Source organism: Seriola lalandi, unplaced genomic scaffold (genome assembly GCF_002814215.2).
Source record: "Seriola lalandi dorsalis isolate HSWRI2012SDOR001 ecotype SW California unplaced genomic scaffold, Sedor1 jcf7180002051572, whole genome shotgun sequence".
NCBI lineage: Eukaryota > Metazoa > Chordata > Actinopteri > Carangiformes > Carangidae > Seriola > Seriola lalandi.
Window position 1 is genome coordinate 1 of NW_019522125.1, and position 1,050 is coordinate 1,050.

Consider the following 1,050-nt stretch of genomic DNA (forward strand, 5'->3'; position numbering starts at 1 on the left):
ATGCACACTGTCTGACGACGTTGACCCATGTGACCATGTGACCCCACATTAACCTGATGTTAACCCTCACCTGTGCCTCCGGCTGCAGAGCTCCAGTCTGAAGACGGCTCTGCTGGATTACATCAAACGCTGCCTCCCCGCAGACAGCGAGAAACACAACATGGTGGCGCTGTGTTTCAGCATGAGGAGGGAGATCGGGGAGAACCACGAGATGGCTGCTCGCACTCAGCTGAAGATCATCGAGTCTCAGGCCTGGGGTGAGAGCAGCAGAGCGCTAACGGCTAGCTAACACTTCCGTACGTGCTTGTTTTTGACCCTGAGTTGTTCTGACGTGTCTCCGAACAGTCGTCACCCCCGACCTGAAGAGCTCGCTGGTCAAGGTGTTGGGTCTGCTGAAGGACGCCGCCGAGAGCTTCTCCAAGGTTCCTGAGCTCCTCCCCCTCTGCTTCTGTTTCTGCCTGTAACACCCTGACAGAGAGATGAACTGTGTGTGTGTGTGTGTGTGTGTGTGTGTGTGTGTGTGTGTGTGTGTTTCCAGGACTCGTGTGTGCGTCAGGCCACTCGCTGCGTCCGCACGGCGAAGCTGGTCGCTCTTCAGCTCCACTTCCTGAACCAGGGCTCAGACCTGCGTGTCATCAACCTGCGACCTGCCGAGCTGCTGAACACGGTCGTGGGGCTGCCGCGATGCTACCAGGTGTGTTCCCGTTTAACTGTACCTGTGTTCATCCACTCTGAGGGTGGAACCACAGAAAGTTTAAAGACTAAACTCTTTATTAAGAGAACTTTCAAAGGGGGTGTGTTCCATTTAGGTTTTAGTCTTTAGCGCAAATGGTCTGAAAGTCTCGTCTCTCCCGCTGTGACTAATCAAGGCAAACATCTTTCAAAGGAGATAAAAAGGTCTCTGTATCTTTTCTGCTGCACATAAAGTCTTTTCATTTTTCTTCACGGGAAGAAGCTGCAGACGTTCCCTCGTTCTACAAACTGTATCTCACTTCACGTCAGCATGAAAACAATAAGTTCATTAATCAATCAGTTGATCAACAGAAACAA

At 51.5% G+C, this 1,050-nt stretch overlaps 1 protein-coding gene across 1 annotated transcript; it reads left to right on the plus strand.

The window, feature by feature from the left end:
- The first annotated feature begins 59 nt into the window (after nucleotides 1–59).
- LOC111649651 (spatacsin-like) lies at nucleotides 60–877 on the plus strand. Its single transcript, XM_023399378.2, has 3 exons — nucleotides 60–257; nucleotides 346–422; nucleotides 539–877. The coding sequence occupies exons 1-3, from the start codon at nucleotides 161–163 to the stop codon at nucleotides 821–823; spliced, it is 459 nt and encodes a 152-aa protein (XP_023255146.2). The 5' UTR covers nucleotides 60–160; the 3' UTR covers nucleotides 824–877.
- Nucleotides 878–1,050: the final 173 nt, after the last annotated feature.